The 20010-nt window shown below is 45.1% G+C and overlaps 1 protein-coding gene across 2 annotated transcripts in view; it reads left to right on the top strand.

Moving 5' to 3' along the window:
* The first annotated feature begins 364 nt into the window (after positions 1-364).
* Positions 365-20010, top strand: part of LOC119167468 (protein Skeletor, isoforms B/C) — a 45396-nt gene continuing 25750 nt past the window's right edge. The window contains exons 1-3 of one of the 2 annotated variants that reach the window (XM_037418947.2): positions 365-958; positions 9837-9925; positions 15283-15417. In XM_037418947.2, the coding sequence (XP_037274844.2) occupies positions 9874-9925; positions 15283-15417 (187 nt within the window). In that variant the 5' untranslated portion in view covers positions 365-958; positions 9837-9873. The remainder of the gene's footprint in view (positions 959-9836; positions 9926-15282; positions 15418-20010) is intronic. The other variant, XR_005109227.2, reaches the window with a different exon arrangement.

The following is a 20010-nucleotide window of genomic DNA, read 5'->3' as shown; positions in this document are numbered from 1 at the left end:
CACGGGCCACTACAGTCGTCGAACAACGCACTCGCTTATAATTAATCGTTTCACTTTCGTTACGGTCGGCGCGCGCACCGGCACACTTCGCCAGCGTGGCAGTCCGGTTCAAGGCATTCGAGAGGCAATCATCTCGGCGATTCTCCTTTCCCAGAACGGACGGCGTGACGTCAAGAGGCCAGCTCAGACAATGTGCGCCCGCACGTGTGGCAGGTGGGTCCCGCTTGGAAAGGGTAGTAGAGAGATGACGTTCGGAGAGGGAAGGGTAGTCGGGTTGGTCTATAACTCCCGGCCCCGCGGGAAGTTTTTTCGAAACTTCCGTCGATCGGGATGAAACGACGGAAGTTTTAGGAGCCTGCCTGCTTTCTGTGTTACCAAACGAGGAGAAACCGCTACTCGACGCAAATGGCCCGTCACGTCCCGTGAAAGTTGTTCGCTTCCTTCACCCTTGGTTGCCCTCTCTCTCTCTCCTTCACTCGTCTTTGTTCCTTCGGCTTTTCCGGCCCGTTATTACTCTCTCCCGTTTTTCTCCCTCTCATCTTCCTTGCTTTCTTTCCGCGCACGACCGGCCGACCAACGGTGAGTCGGCCAGCAAGCACTCTTTGCTACGCGCGCGCTCGGGCCACACACCACTTCGCTCTCAGCTTGTTTGTGGGTCATGTTTGTAACTGTGCGTCTGTACTCGCAACAACGCCGCCAGCTGGGCCACCTTCCACAGTCGACGACGTCTTGAGGGACTCGAGATTGCAGTGCTCCTTTTCTCTTGATTTCATTGTTTTCGTGAATACACTCGTGATCCGCCTGTTTTGCTCGCTCGGCCCGCCACTGTGACTTTCTCCCCTCTCGCCAACTCTCACCTGCGTGTGTGTGTTTTTGTGTTTGTGCGAGTGCTGGCTCGCCCGCCTACCTCGCCGTACTCGTTCCTCTGTTCTCTCCGGTGTCATCGCGACTCGAAGCTGTGAGTATTCACGATTGAAATCCTTTTCTCGACTTGCTGTAATCCTTCTTTCGGTGTAGGTGTTGCGCGCCGCGGGTTGCGAGGTTGCACGGTCGAGTAAATTCGTAAACCTGTATCGACCTGTATCCAGGTGCATTCCGACGTCGCCTCACTACCTGTCACGTGCATAGCTATAGCAAACAGAACGGGGACCTGTTCCTATCTCTCACTCAACTCTCGTGGGACAGAATTCAAGAAACTTATCTTTTTTTTTCCCATTGGCAAGCCGGCTCCACGATTGATACCTCAAACATCATAATTGGGTGAAATAGTCTCCTAATAAAGTTTTTAGCGTCGAAGAGTTTTGTGAATAGGGGGCTTCAAGGGAGGCTGTCCACATGTTGCCTATCGTTCGGTCGTGATTAGATTACACACGTATGCAATACACAGTTTCAGTAATATATAACAGCTTCCACAAAAAAAAAGGCCCGTCGGGCATGAGATTTGATAGAAACATCAACGCTGCGAGCGATGACCGTGACATATATATACGTATACATTTACACATTCAAGGTTTTGCTTTATAGTACTTTTGAGACCTATATACAATGTAATCGATGAAAATATAAGGCACCGCGTCTTTTACATTGCCGGTGCGCGCACTTGGCATGCTGGCATGCTACCGGCGTGTTCTGCAGTCTGATGCTAACGCCCATTGTGCATCACTGACATGCCTGCCAAGAACACCTTGCTGATTTGTTTCTTGTACTCGTGTAAACCTTATTGCTCGCGAAGTCATCTTTTTTCATTATTGAAAAAAGTATGACCGTTGCCAGTGCGTCCGTAATAATAGTGCATACTCTTTCATAGGCATATAATCTGTGAAAGATAAACCCTTTGACTAGTGTTCAACAACGTAGCAGGTACATTCGACTTCAAACAAAATGAGACTCCACATACGTCATCAAAAAGCTACAAAGTGTTAGTCCCTTAGTGGCGCCCTTCTATAATACTAGGTTTTATTTTATTGCGAGACTTCTGTATATTAATAAATACCTGTAGCTGTACTGCTACTTATTCGGTCTTGAAGACAACCTTCTTCATTGCGATGTTTGAGGGCCTTCAAGTTACCCGATTTCAGAACTAATAGTACATATATTTTTTGTTGAGGCTTCTTATCAATTTAGCGACTTAGCAGCAGGTACTGTAAGAGCTCTTAAAATCATTTCGGGGAAGATTGTGCGACGAAGTGAAGTAACTGTTTTCGAAGTATGGCATTGTAAATGAGCCATGATTGAAATCGCACATGCATTAATTCGATCTCGGCGATGGTTGCCTCTAAATGTACCCATCCTGTCACGTCTTCAACATTAATCCGAGGGCATGGCCTGAGTAATTTCTTCCTATCGCAGCTCGCGCTGCTATTTGACGAGTGGCCTTGCCGGGATGTGTCTGCCCACGCTGTAACTGTGCAGACAGGCGTGAGCGGCACCACACCCGAAGCTGACAGCCGCTTTTTAAAAGGGTCCCCCGCTATTTCACAACGCTCTATGAGGTGCAGACAAAGAAAGGCTACCTATCGCCTTGAGCAGTCCATTTTTTGCTTTTGTTTTAAACAATGCCGCGCCCAGAATTATCTGCACCCGCTCGGCGAGGAAGCCGAGACCCTGGAGCATGGGCCACGCCCAGTCGTTGCGTTAACGAACGTGTTAACGTCGGCTACTTTGCTTATATATCGCGTTTTCTAGACTACAGCCTACATGAAGACCGTACGTCTATTGAACGGAGGACTCTTATAGGGGCCGGAAAAAACCCTTCTGGCGTTTGTAAATAGGCGCGGCCAGCCAGGGGTGCTATGTAGGATGGCCCGAGCTTCTCGGGTGAACTAGAAGCTGGTTGACCCAAGGCAGTTTGCTTCGAGCTGCCTGTGCGGTGGCCATGGCATGAAGACAGTGCGGAGCGTGTGATAGCAGCTTTGAAAAAAAAAATGGCAGCATATCCACAGAGTGAATGATGGAAAAAAAAATGGCAGCATATCCACGGGGTGAATGATGGAGAGTGGGGCCAAGCACCCGTCCGTTTATTCGTTCTTGCTTCCGTCCGTCCATGCGTCCGTCTGTGTGACCACCCGTGCGTCACATTCCATTCGCCCGTCCGTGCGTGCGTCTGTTCGTGCGTCCGCGCGTCCATCTGTGCGTCCGTCCCTGCGTTCGTCCATGCATCCGCCCCTGCATCCGACCATGCGTCCATCCGTCCGTGCAGCCATCCGTGGGTCCCTCCATGCATCTGTCTGTGTGCCCGTTCGTCCATCTATTCAACGCTCCAAGCACTACCATCTCGCATCTTTTCATCATATATTCCCAATATAGAAGCACTTCCATCCAGCGGACATTCCAAGGACTAAACTAGAGGTGGCACACGCACACTTTCTTACGGCTTGCGCTTCGGGTCCACTTCCCACCTTTAACCACCTCGACTTCATGGTGTACACTAGTTCACTGTATTCATGGCACTGCAGGCTAACGCTCGCTAAACCTTTCTAAAACGAAGGAGGTTACGCCCGGCGAGTATAACGTAGCAACCCTTTCTTGTCAGATAGTGCTCAATGTACATGCCAATGGCTGCTTATGGGAAATGAGAGGCAGGAGAATTCGGCTTTTAGCTAACGCGCACGCTACGAAATTTTTATTGTTCAACAACGCACAGGAGAAATCTCCCACCAGCACCATCTTGCAGGTCAAAACGTACGACTGGTTACACACTACGTTTACGACTACGAGGGACGAACGGGTGCCGCTATCAGGAGCTTCGCCCCTAAAAATGGCTACGGGAACGCACGCGGTGTTGGAAACGCATGTGGGACATTTGCGGTGGTTATAGTTCACTATAGCGGTGGTTATCAAAAAAAATGTGTGCGAACACGTCAGCGCCGCCACTCAGTCAACATTTTAACAGTGCAGTGACGTCACGAAAGATTGTCGCGCTTTTTCCCCAACTCAACACGCACCTCCCCCAGATGTGTTCTTGGGTATTTGTCGTCTTTCGGGCACGTTATTAAGTTCCAGCTGCACCGTGGAAATGTCCACTCTCTAAGGGAGCAGGGGTGCACACCGCAGCACTTTCGTGCTGCTTGTTTCGCTTCTATCAAATGCTGATAAATATAGGGACAGGAGGTCACCAGGAGCGTTCGCATCATGGCGGCGATGCGGCTGTGATTGAATGCGTCGTGAGCGCGGTGAAATTGAATGCGAAACATCGTAGCCACGTGATGATATCACTTTAACTTCTGCGTGCGTGTGTGCATAGTCTGCGTGATAAGGCTGATAGATTGATCGTGCCGCTCGGCGTGGTCAATACTCCTTGGCAAGAGCAAACGTGGTGGGCGCACTCGACCTTCGCCGCGGGCGTCTGTCAAACTGATTGACACGTGAACTCGGATAAAACTTGTTGATTCTGGGAAGGCCCCAGTTTGACTGGTGACTGTCGAGCTTTTCATGCAGTAGACGCTAAGCAGCAGCTTCTTGGCATAATAAATATATTCATCGGGTTCCACTATTTGTGCAAGGATCTAGCCATAGAAGAGGTTGTGATAACCAAGGTTATTCTAGCATTCAAAGTCGGTCGTCTACTCATGTGCTATGGCGGCTTGGAGGTGAAGACCGCACCAGCTCTGCCTTGATCTTGATTGTACTAATTGACTGAGGCTTAATGATCATAACAATGAGCTGTTTTGTCTTCATTATTACGTTTGAATTAAAAGGTAATTATCTCGGGCGCAGTTAAAAAAGGCATGATCAGTATGAAGCTATTAAATGTAATACTGATTACCACGATCCTAATCATCATCGTGTTAGTAAGGGCTAGTCAGCATGGCTTAACTTAGTGTGCTCATGATTAACGTCGTATTGCTTAGCATGATTGAGTTAGCTCATCAACTAGCATGCTTTAGTTAGCCCGGTTTTTTTTCTAAACACACAGTTAGCCCGGTCCTAGCTTCGCATGGCTTCATTAGCATGGTCTTCTTAAGATGTGGCGTAATTACCTCGAGTTTACCACGACTTGGCATAAATTAGCTTGGTCATGGCATGTCCTGGTCTAACTATAACCAAGTACATTGCTCAGCCAAATAGCTAATTAGTTAGACGCAAGTGCTGGGGCGCTAGCAGACAATAAAGACGGCGGAAAAGGTGCGCACCAGCACAGTGGCGCGATCATAGTTCACTATAGGCGCGATAGAACGTTCAGGCCGACCATGATGATTAACACGTGGCCCCGAGTTTAACTGTGGCCGTGATGTCTTACGCTCGGCCGGAACCAATATCAGAGGTTACGATTCGATTATTCTGAAACAGATTTAGTTCAGTCATTAAAAGCTTTAAAATAAATTTAAACACCCCATGTCTTTAAGAAATATCACAACGAAAAGTGTCTTACACTAATATTGCATGGGTGCACTTCCCCTTCTGCACTCAGCCCCGCCACGGTGGTCTGGTGGGTAGCGTACTCGGCTGCTGACCCGCAGGTCACGGGATCGAAACCCGGCTGCGGCGGCTGTATTTCCGATGGAGGCGGAAATGATGTAGGCCCGTGTGCTCAGATTTGGGTGCACGTTAAAGAACCCCAGGTGGTCGAAATTTCCGGAGCCCTCCAATACGGCGTCTCTCATAATCATATGGTGGTTTTGGGATGTTAAACCCCCCACATCAATCAATCAATCCTCCTGCAGTCAGTGGAACAATAAACAAATGAATGAATGCCTGTGGTTTGAAAACACCAACTTTGTCGACCGGCCCCATCGTAGCCAATGATACAGCGCGCTGAGGGGTGCATTGGACTTTTTCGTACTGTTGGCTCATTCGAAATGGGATGTCACCAGAACTCAGAAAGATCGCCTGCTTATTCCGAGTATCGCCAAGCTTGGGCAATCCTGCATAGCGCTCCAGAAATGAACCGCCGAGTCATTATACTAGCACTTGTACTCCCGTGCTATACGGTCCGAAAAATACGTTCGTCTTCTTTTTGTATGAAAATATCTGTAGACTTTTCCACATAAAAGAAGAAAAAAAAGGGCCCCCATATCCACGAAGTGAATGATGATGAGTGGGCGAAGCTCCGGAGGTAAACCTGGTAAACCATGAATCCTCTGTACATTTTGCCCACTCAATTTTGTTACATCGCTCCCCCTAGCGTACGTCGCCGCACTAAATCGAACGATTGCCTTCAACCAATGACACGCGCCATATGTGACATCATTCCTATTTTATAAGATCTCGCGTCTTTCATAAACTACAAGTACCGCTTTCTAGTTTATAACATCTTGCATCTTTTCATCATCAGCTACAAGTACCACCATCTAGTAAACACTACAAGAACTAAACTAGAGGTGGCTACATACAGGGGACGGTACCGCCATCTAGTGAACACTGCAAGAACTAAACTAGAGGTGGCTACATACAGGGGACGCACAGCCCACGCCCTAAGGAGCTTCGCCCCTAAAAACGCCCTCACAAGTCAGCCATAATGTTTCGTCTCTCCTTTGATAAGATCTATAGACCTTTTCATAGTGTTTTTCTCGTCCTCTTCTTCGATTGTTTCGCGTCTCCTGTGAACAGGTCTATAGACCTTTTCATAGGAGAGATGAAACAGTCGACGGCTGACGTCAAAAAGGCTAACGTCGTTCGCTCGGAAGTGCGCCCGGATGGGATTAGGTAAGCGCTCATCTAGCCTTTTCTGAAATGTTGCACAAACCCTTCAAAGCGCGACGACAACTACTGTTTTACTATACAAAAACTATGATGTGTAGTCGCACACACAAAACGCAACTTACGGTGTTCCCGCTGGGTCTCTCATAGTCATATAGTGGTTTTGGGACGTTAAACCCCACATATCAATCAACGGTGTTCCCGCTTTCATAACTGGGGCAGTGAACCGGCTTCTTGCACTAGGTTAACCTATCTCTTTTCTCAGCTGAGCTCTCTTTCTCGAATGCAGCTCGGCTACTGACCCGAAAGACGCCGCGTTGATCCCGGTCGCGACGGTCTCACTTACGATGGACACGAAGTGCTGGAGGCCCGTGCACACTGTGCGATGCACGGTAAAGAACACGTAATGGTCCAAAGTTTCAGTCCTCTGCTACCACGCGATACATAACCATAACGTGGTTTAGGCTCACAATACCCTAAGAATTGTTCCTCGATTTTCATCTGTGTTCGTGAAAAGATTTCATTGAATCCTGAAGCTGAGCGGATTTCTATTGCCAAGCGGACTGACTGATCGTAAAGCGCTGCTATGAAAGGCAATCATTCTGAACTCGGTGCCTAATTATTAGGCGTTGCTGTATATACTCTGCAGGACTCCGCGTTAGCTCTTGCATAACCACTGCGCATAACGTGGGACCTCAGCAACAGCTATTTAAAGCACAACGTATATTCTCCGCTACTGCACAGTATAGATCATCGGATGTCTTTCATAAGAAATGGGGGGGGGGGGGGAGGGGGTTCATGTGTCATAACTGCGAGCTAATCATAAACATCGCAGCAGATAGGGAATCTAGACTGGCTGGCGTGGGCCTTTTTTGACCCGCCCAATCTGAATCAGGCCGCATGTGGCTGGGAGAAAACTCTAAACGTGGAGATATACCGCGCAACATTCGGGTCTATATGTAAACGACAGTGGCGGGTTATTTAGAAGACCAAGTTTTTACTTTCACAGTCTGTATATGCTAATGTTATACCGCGTGCAAGCGTTCCGTCTATGACGTCACTGTGCTTAGGCGTGAGGGTGTGATTTCGATTCTCACTCCTGAGAGCCACATTTCGATCGGCGAAAAGTACAAGAACACCCTGGCACTTTCATATAGGTGCGCGCTATAGTAATTCATGTGATATAATAATAAGACAAACTTAATTAACTGGTTTTGCATAATCAGGAAGAAAAATATAATCAATCGAATATAAAACGTAAGCAAAGGCTTGCTTCATTGAGATGTGGTTTTGGCAAATAAAAACTGTGGCATGTTACTTTAAGGTAACGTAGAGTACTGGGCGAGGTAGCATATATACATGGCGAATCGCGGCGCAAAGAAAAACTGAACACTGTAAAGAACATACTCACACGTTTTTCTCTCCATTAAACTTTAGTTCCCAGTTAGCGCCTGTATGCGTGTTTTTTACTGTGTTCTGTCTTTCCTCGTTCTACGCTTCGACCCGGGTATATTGTTCCAGTATTATCGGTTTTTCGATTTCCGAATAGCCATGTTGCAAATAAATTGACTAACCTGATGAAAAAGTTCTTGCTGTCATATAACTTCACGCTGTGATCCAAGGAGAGCATTCTCAAAAGTGGAAACATCCCGCTTAGATTGGGCGTAAGCCAATTTTCTGAATCTGCGATTTACCAGCCGTACAATGGTTGTTAATATTAATCAAATTCTACAACCAAGATCACCTTTTTGAAATATATCGGCATGTTAACATTTCACAACTTTCCACTTGCTGTTAGTTTACCGAAGGGCAGAGCGAAAAAGGTCAGGGTGTGGAAAACAGATCAGTGGAGCATGACCTTTGACCGGAGCTGTGATATCAACAGGCTCTGCTGCTCAGCAAGTCTAAAATACGGTGATATAGAAACCCTCGTCATGAGTCTGCTGATTACTTGTTTACCAGAGGCACCAGTTATCGTTTTAAACAGCTATTCGGAAGCGACCCTTCACAACTGCCTTCCCCCTCCCGTTCTTTGTCAGAAAGGCGATTTCTCGCAAATAGTAGATAGTGTTAAACCACCGCCGATCTAGTTAACTGTCCGGTCAGTTTCACGGGCAACGCGGAGAAGGAAAACTCGTCGTTGACCATCAGGTTCACCAGTGTACAGATTCTTGTTCCCTGAGCTGCTCAGGACAGACGCTTCTGACAAGCTGTGTGAGTAGGAAATATCCCAACCTGTATTTCATCTTCTGCGCAATATAGAAGCTAATTACACTTAACAACACTGAATCTGGGCCTCACCATGGGCGTCGGCAAGATTTTCAGTTCGGGGGTGCAGACAAGTGCTGGATCGTTTAATGGGTAGGGGGGTTAATGACTACAAGGACCCCTAAAGGTACAATAAAACAATAGTTTACTTGTCGCCTTAGCCTGGCTATAAGCCGGCCGACCAATGGCATGTCTTTGTGAGAGGCAAGTTGTCTCTTCATTTTTTTTTTAAATGTTGTGCCCATTGCGTAGAGGGTGTTATGTTTTGACTCTACCAGCTCGATTTGGAGATTAAGCTTACCGGCGCTTATAATGAAGTACCCTGTGAATGTCTAAGGCCTTGATCGTACGATTATTCGCCCGTTGCAAATAAGATAAAAAAAATTCTCATAACTTGTGTTCTACAGAGTATACTTGGGCCATTGCCAATAATAATTTGCGGGGTTTTTTGTCCCAAGATCACGAAATGATTGTGAAGTACGCGTGGTGGGGGCTCTGGAAATTTCTACCATCCGGGGTCCCTTACGTACAGTGACGTCGGACAGTGCATGAACCGCTTCCATTCCGACTGCACCGAAATACGACCGCCAAGACCGGAATCACAACTGTGACGTTCGCACCTACTTTGGCCGTGTATGTATGTCTAGAGAACAGCAGCAACAGCCCAATCAACGGGACAAGTTAGAGACTTACGGAGTGCAGACTTTCAGTGTGTGCTTTACAGCGCACAGGGCGGTGCGTACTGCCCTGAGCGCAATCATTGATATTGTGCTACGTGAACAACAGTTAGCCCGCGTAAGTTTGCAGCTTGCAGTTTTTCTCAAGCAGACGGGTAAACTCTGTGGCAATAGATTTGCCGGTGGTTCATAGGTCAACCAGCCTACTTGTCTGATTTATTGTTTTTTTTTGTTTTATTCTCTTTCACGCAGTTGAAAAACCAGCAGCGGCTCGAACGTGCGTTTCATCATGGATTACGGGTTTCTTACTCTCATTCTGGTTGCCTGCATCACTCCCCAAGGTACGGCTAGTTTCTTTTTTCTTCAAATACCCTTTATCTCTGTACTTTTTCTCGTTGTTTAGAGAAAAGAACTACACCATGAACAGAGCTGAGTATTGCACGCCTGGTTGAGTGAAAAGAAGTGGGTGTTGCGAGAAAGATGTGTTGTTTTTCATTCTCGACAAACCGGATCTGTTCACATTCGAATGTACGGCCAGTCAAATGGCCCTAATGAAACTTTTCATCTATACTTTCTTCATCTTGCCTTGATGTTTTGACCTTCCGTGGAGAATAAGTTCAAAAGATTTGCTTGTTGGGCAAGTTAGACCTTGGTTACATTGTAGTGTAACTCTAAGAAAGAAACCTTAAGTGTAAATGCAAGTAAACAACATAAATATCTCCAATGTAGGTAACAAGTGTGCACAACTTAACTTCATTTTATTTACGTGGATAAGGAGTCAGCAAAGCGTTCCTCGTCGCCTTTTTTATTTGTGGTAATAATTTCTTTACATAAGTCACAAAAAAATTCTGATACTTTGGTAATAGTGCAGCGTAATGTTAGAACGGGTACGTTGGTAATAGTCCAGCACAATGTTAGACTATATGCGTGTTTAGAAGAAGTTGTTAACGATTTAGAGTACTTCGTACTCTACTATGGGAGAGCATGAAGCCGTCCCGAACTTTCCGTGTGACCCGTCCTGTGTATCGCTTTCTACAACAGAACGACAACTTAGTGCATTTCTTTCCATATAGAAACTGTCCATTCTCGCAAGATGAGAAGCAGACATCAGCATTAGGTTACGACTTTTTGTTTCGTTCTCACTTATGTTTGGATAAGTCTTCGTCATTTTTTCTTTACTTCCCTCTCTTCTTTCTTCTTTCTCTCCACCTATCTCTCTTTCCTTTATCTATTCCCTCCTCTCGAAAGAGTAAACAGGCGTTGTGCCCCTCCAAGTGGCAGTTGCCAGCTTGCTCTCACCCACTTTTCTCTTTGTCCTTGCGTACCCATGTATTCAAATCAAATAATAATAAAAATGAATTACAACATTTCTAAAACGGCTAAGTTGTAAAATTTTTCAAAGGATTGCTATACTCAAAAAGAATGTTATATGAGGCGCGAAATCTGACACAATATTTTCTCCCCTTGAAATATCACTGGAAATACCATTACATCAAGGCGCAGTTTCGAGGTTGCAAACTACCCGCATTTTTCGCGTTTACTTCAAGGTGTTTATTAGACGCCTGTCTATTGAATATGTAGGTCAGGGGCGACGCGCGGACACTGCGCTCTATTCCAAGGCCGCCGGCGCCCTTGTAGAGGTTTTCTGGCTGTTCTAGTTCCATAGCCGACAGACAAAACTTTAGTTTCCTTGTTATGCTTCCGTTCCATGGGACAGTGGTCTCCCTGCCACGCGCGTGCGAAGTGTGCCTGAAAAGCTTGTGTCTGGCGTTTAACGTCACGCTTCAGGAGCTGCTTGCTGACGGCTTAAACTCTCCAATTAGATTCCGTGATCTCTTGAACGTCCGGTGAACGGACTGGTTTGTACGCTTACCACCTGGCACAACGTGACGCTGAGTTACGTATCCTAAAAAAAAAAGGTGCAGTGGCAGACTTTGCGGTCACCGTCATTCGTGGGGTAGTAATTAGGCCTGAACAGAACCACTTTGTGAGGCTTCATAGCGCCACCTGACGTTTAAAGTAAATGGAAGGTATTCTAGCTGCCTTGAGCTACTCGGAATTTCACCATTGTCACTGGTTTGGCCGTGTCAATTGGGTGCCAGTTGCCTATCACCGGGCGACTTATGGTTCTCACTATTACAGCTGAGCAATTGAAGTCTGGCTAGGTTAGCGACTCCGCATTGCGCAGCTTCGCCTATAGAGGATGTGTACCACATAAATTGGGCAAGTCCTAGTATTCACTTCCGGTCCACTAAGTGTGATGAAGCTGTCTAGCCAAGCAGAAGCTCCTCATCCTATAAGGTGCACCGAATGCTGGCGTTACGGACACAGTGCCAGTGAAGGTCTCTAAACGATGAACCCGTATAGGAAAATGAAATTGCAATTGCACAGGGGATTGGAGACCTGAATGACCCGATGCAGTTTGCCAATACTTTGTGCGTCGTGAACCGACCGTTGATGCACTCAGAGTGCTGAGCCTGTGGGAATACCGAACATCAAAATGCATTGCATCACCAATCAAGTTGACGATTATACACTTCCTGCCAGGCTAAGGATAATGCTCACAAGACTGGCCGTCGAGTTGTCTAGGATATAGAACAACACCCCAGTTGGTAGCACGAGGCGTTTGACAAGATGTTTGAAGCAGAATTTCAGGTCCCCATTCTAAATGCCAGATCACATGGCAACCAATACGTACACGTGAAACACGATGAATTCATACAAAGGTCTGACTTCCTATCTCTGACTGAGAGATGGTTTGATACTATTTACTGTACTTCGAAGAATCTCTTTAAGAAGCATCAAAGCATGAAAACCTCAAATACAACAGACAAAATAGAGTTTGTAGAGCTTCCGAAGTTGATTAATAAGTGTAAGGTATCCGATGTAACAAGGTATAACATGTAGAGAATCGGACACGCTCTGAAGAACAAAGGAAGCGTCAAAGCAGTGAAGAGAAAACTTCGGATAGGCAAAAACCAGATATATGAACTAAGGCACAAAGAAGGCAAAGTAACTACCAATATGAATAGGATAGTTAAATTAGTGGAGCAGTTTTACAGAGATGTGTACAGTAGCAGGCACAACCATGACCTTAATACCTTAATATCAGAACTAGCAGTAATCCAAATGACACCCCGCCAGTAATGATAGTAGTCAGAAAAGCCTTGGAGAGTGTGCAAAAAGGCAAAGCTGCTGGTGAAGATCAGGTACTATCAGATCTGCTAAAGATGGAGGACAGATTGTGTCAGAAAAACTAGCGACCCTGTTTACGAGGTGTTTCCTGACGGGAGGAGTTCCAGAATCTTGGAAGAATGCTAGCATCATGTTAGTACATAAGAAAAGAGATGACACGGACTTGAAAAATTACAGGCCGATAAGCTTGCTCTCCATAGTATACAAGTTATTTACAAAGGCGATTGCTAACAGAACTAAGACAACAATCAAATTTAATCATCCAAAGGAACAAACAGGATTTTGAACAGGCTACTCAACAATACACCACATTCATACTATTAATCCGGTAATAGAGAAATGCTCAGAATAATGCCAACCACCATACGTATCCTTCAAAAATTAGGAGAAGGCGTTTGATTCAGTAGAAATATCAGCATTCATGCAGACACTGCGGAATTAGGGCGTCGACGAAGCATATATAAACATCCTGGAAGACATCTACAAGGAATCAACTGCTACCGTAATGTTTCATAAAGAAAGCAACAAAATACCAATCAAAATGGGTGTAAGGCAGGGGGACACAATCTCCCCAATGCTATTTACCGCGTGCTTACAGGAGGTTTTCAGAAGCCTAGATGGGGAACAGTTAGGGATAAGAGTTAATGGAGAATACCTCAGTAACCTGCGCTTCGCCGATGACATTGCATTGCTGAATAACTCAGGGGACGAATTGCAACTCATGATTACGGAGTTAGACAGGGAGAGCAGAAAAGTGGGTCTTAAAATTAATCTGCAGAAAACGAATGTAATGTACAACAACCTCGGAAAGGAGCAGCGCTCCGAGATAGGCAATAGTGCACTTGAAGTTGTAAAATACTATGTCTACTTAGGGCAGATAATCACCGCAGAGCCGAACCACGAAATTGAAGTAACTAAAAGAATAAGAATGGGCTGGAGCACATTTGGCAAGCACTCTCAAATTATGACAGGTAGATTGCCACTATCCCTCAAGAGAAAGGTATATAACAGCTGTATCTTGCCGGTACTTAGCTACGGAGCAGAAACCTGGAGACTCACAAAGAGGGTTCAGCTCAAATTGAGGACGACGCAGCGAGCAATGGAAAGAAAAATGGTAGGTGTAACGTTGAGAGACAAGAAGAGAGCGGAGTGGATTAGGGGACAAACGGGGTTAAGGATATCATAGCTGAAATAAAGAGGAAATGAACATGGACCGGGCATGTAGCACGCAGACAGGATAAACACTGGTCATTAAGGGTAACTAACTGCATTCCCAGAGAAGACAAGCACGTTAGGGGGTGACGGAAGGTTTACTGGGCAGATAAGATTAAAAGGTTTGCGGGTGTGAATTGGCAGCAGCAAGCACAGGACAGAGTTGATTGGCGGAACATGAAAGAGGCCTTTGTCCTGCAGTGGACGTAGTCAGGCTGATGATGAAGATGACAATGATGAATGTACTTCCACAGCTGCACTGGTAATTTGTGGTTGTGATGACAGAGTCATGCGTTTTATTACCATCATTACTACTACCAAAATTAGAATCGACAGTGACGTGAACTTCTACTAATGACGTCATACGTTATATTTCTGGTGACGTGGCCCTTCCGCGTGCAATGGCTACTGTGCATTGCGTTGCTGCCCTCTTTAGTGTAAAGTCTGGCTATCTTATAAATCTCTTTATGTATATTTCATGTATCTATGTATAAGAAACTAACTCTAATGTACGGAAACGCGTCATTATGGTCTGTGCACAGCATGCTGTGGCTAAGATGGAGGTGTTAGCTTGGGATTGGCCTGCAAGGATTTGCGTGCGCATCACCTTGACACATCACCTGAAAGCAGTTTGAAAGCTACTTTTCGTCATGAGATTGAAGGTGATTATGAATCAGTGATCCTTAATACGTGCCTGGTATGCTCAGAAAAAATTCGCAATTGTCATGGACTGGCTGGCGGCCAGATTTGTCGAGTACCTGACACATCTCTAAAACTGCCGACTGAGTTCCACTAGGGAGTCACGGGGTATAAGATCTTGGTATTTTTGGGACATGTGATATAGAAACAAGACAAAAACAAGCCCTATATGAAGATTCTCGGGCCGACCTCTGTTTCACCTTTTTCTTTCCACACTTTTTCCCTGTCTTTCATTGTCGCTGTGTGGGCGTGCGTGCGTGTTCGCTTGTGTGTGCGAGTGCACGTGTCTGTGTTTGTGGGAGTGAGTGTAGCAATGGTGTGAAACCGTAACTTTTAATCGTGATGGGGCCTGAGCCGGGTAGAATTTCTTGACCGTGATTGGCTCCTTTACGCAATCTCTAGATGCGAGCCAATCAATGTTGAGTGATTTGTTGAGGATAGGGCTCAATCGCTTTTAGGAGTTTCTCATGTGACACTAGTATATAAGTGTGCATGCCAGATGAAGGCATATTTTGATTCTTCTGGCAGATAATAATTTTGTTATTTATAGACCTTAGGCGGGTGATTGACTGTATACGCAATTTTCTGACAGGCATCTCTGCGGCCTACTATGGCAAGGCTCTCGGACCGGTAATAATGAAAGCGCACGGCTTTAGTGGTGACGTGTACGCAGCCAGTGAAAACAGCATCGTCATCAGGAACCTCAACTACGACGGCAATGGCCCCGGTATGTCTGAGTTTGCTTGCACTTCCATATATAGTATAGTGCACATTGCAGCGTATAGTATAACATAATACAGTTGGTGTACGCTGCTTGATAGTCAGTCGAGTGGGAGTAATGGATATCGTGGTTCACAGAGGTTGTTACTTTCTTACTACCTCACATTTGTTACAGAGTGAAATGATGCAGAGCATGACTCTTCACATTGCAGGTGAAATCCCGCAAAGAGCTATTGAAAAAACCGGAAGTATATCTTTCTTTAGTGTAATACCATGTGGCAATATAGATAAAGGTAGGAGAAGGTCTGGAGGTATTTAAACTGAGAGCGTGACATCGTATTGTATTTATAAGTATGTAGCACCCTTGTCATCAGTGCTACAATTAAGAAAAAGAATCATACGGTATATACATTATAGTTACCTGTAAGTAACTCATACATTGGCAACATAATAATGCAAAGTATGTGAAAAGGCTGATATAGTAAATAAGGCGATTAGCAATATATACTCTGAAAATGCGTGCCCTCTTTCAAAGCCTCCTAAAAAAGTTTTACCTGGAACGTGAGCCACGAACGCGCTACCCTACCCTCGGATTTTAGCCTCCTCCTTCGGCACGAAGGCGAGCGTCTCCGACGCAATTGAAAAGAGAGCGACGTTCCAGGCATAGTTTTTCTAGGAGGCGTTGCCTCTTTAAACACTTCTAATTATATTTTTTTCGCATGTGCCGGTAAACAATTTCAAAATAGAACAGAGAAACATTTGAAGTGGATTCCACTATCTGTCGAAGGTTCAAGAAAAGTTATTCAATGATGCCAAGCGAATCAGTAGTAGCCGAGTGCTCATATTCTGTTTAAAATAGGAAAACATCTTGTGGAATGGCAAATGACTTTGTGTTTACATGAAGTAACGTACAGCGTAGCTTGCAGATAAATTTTCAAGCTATATCAATGTTTCACAACACAATCTGAAATTTGCACGAGAATAAAAAAAATCACAGCACAATCATGGAGTGAATAATGATTAGTGGGGCGAAGCGCTGGAGGGTTTGTTTCATCGCTGTACCCTAGAGAAATATATGGCATACCAACCATCCATGAATATCTCCCACCACATTATCAAAGACGTGACAAACACTGTATATATTTATACAAGGAATTTTATTATTCGTAAGCGGTAGCTATACGTCGCCTAAATTTCCCCTTCATTATAGCGGGTTTATGGTCGGTGAAGTGGTAGACCGGTGATGGGGCGTAATGGGATGTTTGCGAGGACGAACTAGTGGGCAGTTTGCAAAAGTAGAACTATATAAGCGGTCACGTACAAACAAGGGATGGACACAGTGGGACAACCTATGGTTCTTTAACACGTGCCTAGATACAAATACACGACGATCTTGCGTTTCTTATTGGCTACTTCTCCACGGTACTCGCTTTATGGTCGGTGAATTGGTGCATCGGTGATGGGGCGCAGTAGCATGTTTGCAAGGACGAACTAGTGGGCAGTTTGCAAAGGTGGAATTATAGGCGGCCACGTACATACATACAAAGGATGGACAGACACACGCCTTTATAGAAGCTTCAGCCCTAAAACATTCTTTATAGCATAGGGACGCGTCGGATATACAGCTATTGATTCCCTTCAAAATGGTCTACACAGACAGTGTATTTACAAGGAAAGATCTGGACATGAAATATTGCACAATGAGCCCAAAGTGCAACCAGAAAGAAGTCGTGAAGCAGCCTAACGTGTATTTATAAGAATGGCAGGGAAAAAAGGAGTGAAATTGTGTGTTTAGAAAAAAAGTGGTGAATGATTTAGAGACTTCGTGCTCTATTATAGCAGAGCACTACGCCGTTTCGTGGGCCTCACGCTTGATGAGGCCCTGTTGACAAAGCGCAATAGGCAAACAAAAGCACCAGTGATAAGATTGCGGAGCAAAATAGAACGACATTCAAATAACTGTACAATCACTTTACATAATTCGCAGGTACTGCTTATAAAACACTGTACTACGCAATAATAGACGCGCACCTTGTTGCTGAATGCGAATTTTTAAATGAGGCAGAACCTACCGTAGCAGAATTGTTCTAATAAGTAATTTAATATAATCAAATAACATGCAAGGTTACAAGGTAATTTTATGATTAAATGCTTTGTATGCTGGGGTCATTTAAACGCAATGAGTCTGTGCCCTATCATAAGCGAAACATTATAGCAAGTGTCACAGGAACACAACTCATTAGTTAGATAACACCCGAATGTTCTGAGTTCAAGGCTAGTGCTACCGATGGCTACACCGCAATTCAAAATCATAAATACTTTCCTTAGCCACCCTGTTAAAATCTACAGCTCTGTTTAATGATGAAACAAATTCATCAAATTGTTCTACTCGTTTCGTTAGTACATCAATACGACTATATTGAAAAATGCTACGAGAGATATATACTACAGGAAGACTATGTGTATTGGATTGGCAGTGCTAACCCGTAAGAATTCATATTCACATGTCCAAAACTACACTTTTGAAGTGCAACGCCCGTCAGAGGCGCGGGCAAAGAACAGGACAGGCGTGTGGGCGTATTATACGTCCCGGTTTGTATTGCACCACAGACTTCCTGAAGGGTGACTCACATACCGGCGCAAACGGAGACTCGGATGAGCGACGCAGAGGCCACCGATAAAATCTCTGACATCCTGGCACAAAACACTCAACGTGCGTCCCTAGGTGTGCATCTGACGCATTCTGAAACTTTCTTGCCGTGACTCGAAGCACAAAGACTGACTGGCAATGCGAACCAAAGCTTCAAATCATCCCACTCTGAAAACACGATAGACTATGTATTGGCGCCGAATACAAACAAGCGATGAGCCAAGCTAATATGGACTTCGCAAGATAATTTCCGAAACACATGACGGCAGATGTCTGTGATGTGACTCCACCCCGGCACTCGGAAATGTAACGTACCAGTACAAACAGCGGCGATAATTAGGGACAGACTCCTGAATTGCACGTCGTAAGAAGTGCGGCTCTCCAAACGGGGCTAGAAAAGTCATTTGGGGACCATCCTAGAGAGTCGCAGTGTCCAGCTCCACAGGAGGTTGCACGTAGAATAGCTAAGCAGCACAGGGCTGTCTTAGCTAGGGTCTGCACCCTAGCTAAGACACTCAACCACACTTGTCCAGCTCCCGCTTCGGATAGAGGACGTGCCTCCACCGAATTTATTTCCGCGTTCACCTCTGCTAAGGCGCCGTATACTTTTCAAATGTTGTTTCTCTCAGCGTGCACCACCATCGTTCGTGCATTCACTGCGACACGTTTAAAGACAATGAGGGCCACAAAAAACGTTGATAGTCAATAAAAGAAAAAAAACGAACAGAAAGTACATCTTTGTCCTTCGTGGCTGAGCTATTTTGCTTGCGCGAAACCGCACGTGCAAGGGCACTCCAACAGCCTCAAGTAACAATCCCAGTGTTACCACAAGTTTTCATTGTTTGCTTGCTGCCCGCTGGCACTCTTGGCTTACTTAAAAAAGAACGATCCACCGATATGCCTCAGCTTAAACAGAAATTGCCGGAAAATATGCGCATGTCTTTGTTGGTTATGCAGAGATAAGACTAGTATGCATGATTTAAGGCAATCGTAGTGAACCTGCCTGGCTGGAACTCTGTCTAAATTTTGTATGCAAGACCACATCTTGGTTCATACCACCGTAAACATGGAACAGTGCACTCGACTACCGTGTTTACTCGCACACAAGGAGCATGGGTTAGCACTGGCTGGTAATAGCTGGTATTGGTCATGTGGTGGCAAATCTATACTGCTGGTTTATCCTGACCTAATAACAATATGTGGCGGCCAATGTTGGCTGTTGTGCGTACTACTCCTAAAAAAATCCGGATTTTGTTAGACACAATAGTGATCTCATCAAAACGGCCAAAGTTTTCACTTTGTTCCATTGGATACCTTTGTGAAACATAACCTGAATCATGAATATAGGGTGAAGTAGTGTTTCTCGGTTTTTTTCCTGGTATAACAACCTCACACTTAGTTAAGCTACACTTAGTTCAGCAATGATGTTCTCTCGTATATACGACAATAGCGTGAGCTGGTTATTCCTGGCATGTTTTATCTCCATACGAATATCTTCTAAGCTGACAACACATTGGCGTTAGCGCCCACGATGTATGTCTTAATGTATAACCTTCTAGGCACAGGAGCGGATGGTGGGAAGCCTAAGGCGACACCTTATTTCGGAAGTGATACATGCATCAGATGCGAGTCGATTCCGAATTTTCATGATCTAAGGTCAGTTCTATAAAGGTCCCGTCGTGTTTATTGCCACTTTTGCCATTTTTTGTGAGCCATACACTAGAATCCAAAACCTTAACGGTACTATGTTGAACAGTGTGTATTTCCTTTTCCCCTCCCCTTAACGTGGAGTAGCAGGGAGATTCAACCGATTTGTAAGCGGAAGCTACAAATTGGTTGAAGTGAATTCTTTTAAATTTCACTGAATTCATAGAAAGGTTACAACTATTCTTGTTTATTTCACCATAAAAATGTGTAACTGAAAGGATATACGAAAATAATAAACTTCGG

Source organism: Rhipicephalus microplus, chromosome 6 (genome assembly GCF_043290135.1).
Source record: "Rhipicephalus microplus isolate Deutch F79 chromosome 6, USDA_Rmic, whole genome shotgun sequence".
Lineage (NCBI taxonomy): Eukaryota > Metazoa > Arthropoda > Arachnida > Ixodida > Ixodidae > Rhipicephalus > Rhipicephalus microplus.
Note: the sequence above shows the minus strand (reverse complement) of the source record. Positions and strands in the feature narration are given on the sequence as shown.